Genomic DNA, 3,026 nt, shown 5'->3' on the forward strand with positions numbered 1-3,026 from the left:
TCCCTCCCGACGCCTGGTATCCGCCTGCATTTTTCGGCAGCACCCGCCACCTCTCAACCATCTTGAGAACGACCAGGGTGCCTTCTCTGGGGGACCTCGCGCATACTCACAGCGTACCGTGCACATGTGTGGTCTCCCGATCATCGGAAGGGCTGCAAATTGGGTCTGAATCTGGCCCATAAACCTCATTATCATCATATAACAATGGTTTAAAACACTGTATGCAACAAAGGCTTATACAGAGATACTTACATACTCAGCCAGACACACCCAACTTGCACAACGCTGAACACTTAAGTTGTGTAAAACACCAGACACTTAAAAAAAAAAAAAATAAGAAATGTTTTACTTACAAACCAAAATGTAACAGTCGCAAATAGATAGTTTATGTCAAAACTAAAAGAATACAAAATCACAAAACATTTTACATTTGCACAAAATAAAGAATATTCCTAATATAATAATACTCATAAAAAGGGGGTCGGGGTACCGCTCTTTATCTGTACCTACAGTAAATCATAACCATTTGTTCTGGCCCATGTGTAACAGGTGGTTGCTCCAGCAGCCCTGCTCAGTACAAAGATAAGAGGAGTCAGATATCTGGACAATGTCACCAAATGAGGGCACAGATGTGAGCAATTCTAGACAACACTGCTTTTCCCATTGCATCAAGGATAATACTGCTTTTCCCATTGCATCTACAGAAGACTGATTTTCCCATTGCATCTACATAACTGATTTTCCCGTTGCATCCAGATATCTCCGCATTTTCCATTGCATGTTGATAACTCTGATTTTCCCATTGCATGTAGATAACTCTAATTTTCCCATTGCATCCAGCTAACTGATTTTCCCATTGAATGTAGATAACTCTGATATTCCCATTGCATCCACATATCTCCGGATTTCCCATTGCATCTAGATAACTCTGATTTTCCCATTGCATGTAGATAACTCTGATTTTCCAAATGCATGTAGATGACTCTCATTTTCCCATTGCATCCAGATATCTCCGCATTTCCCATTGCATTTAGATGACACTGCTTTTCCCTTTGCATTTCTTGTATGAGAAGCATATGGCGGTGAGGAGGTAGAAGAGGCAGCACAGGGCGGCGAACACAGAGGCCACCATGTAGGTCTTGTACAGGCAGGGCAGTCGGTAGGTGTCCAGGTTGCAGAAGGACAGCTCCTCCGTCCTGATGCCCATGATCACGGTGGCTGCAATGTGCAGAGCCGCAGCCAGGGAATCGTACACCAGGTTGGTGAGCAGCCAGCGCTCGCCCCCCAGGATGGGCACCAGCTCCTGCTTGTCCAGCAGGGTGAGGAAGTAGAGGAACAGGGTCAGCAGCCAGAAGAAGACGGCCACGAACAGGGCGAAGTGGACGGCTCCGCTGTAGGTGTTGGAGGCGATGGTGATCCACAGGGCTGCGCCGGTCACCAGCTGCAGCACTCGCAGCACCCCGGGGAAACTTCTCAGGAACTCTCTGTTGGCACTCAGGGAACTCCTGCTGACTTGGGCGGACATGGCAAGCGGGCGTTGGGCACAGATGGCAGTCCTGGGGTGGCTGGATGGGGCGCAGCACTGTATGGAGTGAAGGATGTGGCTGGCTTATTCCCCCAGGCTTCCAGATTTCTTTCTAGACCCGATTCCTCCCCCCCTGTCTGTAGGGTGTGGATCAGCCCCCCTTGTAACCTGATGCCTCGCTTCCCCTGCTGCTGCTGACATCACTGTGCTATGTGTGCATGCAACTTCCTCCCTGGCTACAACATCTGCATAATACACATACCGTAGCTGGTGTACATCACTGCACAGCGTGTGCGTGCAACTTCCTCCCTGGCTACAACATCTGCACACATACACATAGCTGGTGTACATCACTGTGCTATGTGTGCATGCAACTTCCTCCTCCCTGGCTACAACATCTGCACACATACACATAGCTGGTGTGTACATCACTGCACAGCGTGTGCGTGCAACTTCCTCCCTGGCTACAACATCTGCACACATACACATAGCTGGTGTACATCACTGTGCTCTGTGTGCATGCAACTTCCTCCTCTGGCTACAACATCTGCACACATACACATAGCTGGTGTACATCACTGTGCTCTGTGTGCATGCAACTTCCTCCTCTGGCTACAACATCTGCACACATACACATAGCTGGTGTACATCACTGCACAGCGTGTGCGTGCAACTTCCTCCCTGGCTACAACATCTGCACACATACACATAGCTGGTGTACATCACTGTGCTATGTGTGCATGCAACTTCCTCCTCCCTGGCTACAACATCTGCACACATACACATAGCTGGTGTACATCACTGTGCTATGTGTGCGTGCAACTTCCTCCCTGGCTACAACATCTGCACACATACACATAGCTGGTGTACATCACTGCACAGCGTGTGCGTGCAACTTCCTCCCTGGCTACAACATCTGCACACATACACATAGCTGGTGTACATCACTGCACAGCGTGTGCGTGCAACTTCCTCCCTGGCTATAACATCTGCACACATACACATAGCTGGTGTACATCACTGCACAGCGTGTGCGTGCAACTTCCTCCCTGGCTACAACATCTGCACACATACACATAGCTGCTGGTGTACATCACTGTGCTATGTGTGCATGCAACTTCCTCCTCTGGCTACAACATCTGCACACATAGCTGGTGTACATCACTGTGCTATGTGTGCATGCAACTTCCTCCTCTGGCTACAACATCTGCACACATAGCGGGTGTACATCACTGTGCTATGTGTGCATGCAACTTCCTCCTCTATGTAGAGCCCACATTGTCACTATTAAGGGTTTGGCCTGTACCTGTGCCTCTGTGCAGTCGGCAGATAAGTGGGCTAATAATCAGCCAGGGAATGTATTTGTTTGCTATTAATAAGTGACATGTGCTATGCCCAGGATCCATCTCTGGGATTGGGTGGAGGGGCGGACAGCACAGAAAAATACTGTAGCAAACCTGCAAAAGGACCGGGCGAAAGGGCTTGTGCAGACGGTACAGCG

At 49.1% G+C, this 3,026-nt stretch overlaps 1 protein-coding gene across 1 annotated transcript; it reads right to left on the reverse strand.

Moving 5' to 3' along the window:
* Window positions 1-330: 330 nt before the first annotated feature.
* Window positions 331-1,725, reverse strand: MARVELD1 (MARVEL domain containing 1). Its single transcript, XM_083149593.1, has one exon. It carries the CDS (start codon window positions 1,523-1,525, stop codon window positions 1,031-1,033), a length of 495 nt encoding a protein of 164 aa, XP_083005719.1. The 5' UTR covers window positions 1,526-1,725; the 3' UTR covers window positions 331-1,030.
* Between the last annotated feature and the right edge of the window lie 1,301 nt (window positions 1,726-3,026).

Source organism: Crinia signifera, chromosome 6, assembly GCF_055691185.1.
Source record: "Crinia signifera chromosome 6, ASM5569118v1, whole genome shotgun sequence".
Classification (NCBI taxonomy): Eukaryota; Metazoa; Chordata; class Amphibia; order Anura; family Myobatrachidae; genus Crinia; species Crinia signifera.

Bases quoted from the DNA above. Each gene is read 5' to 3' on its own strand.
- MARVELD1 (XM_083149593.1), bottom strand. From the start codon at position 1,525: ATGTCCGCCCAAGTCAGCAGGAGTTCCCTGAGTGCCAACAGAGAGTTC.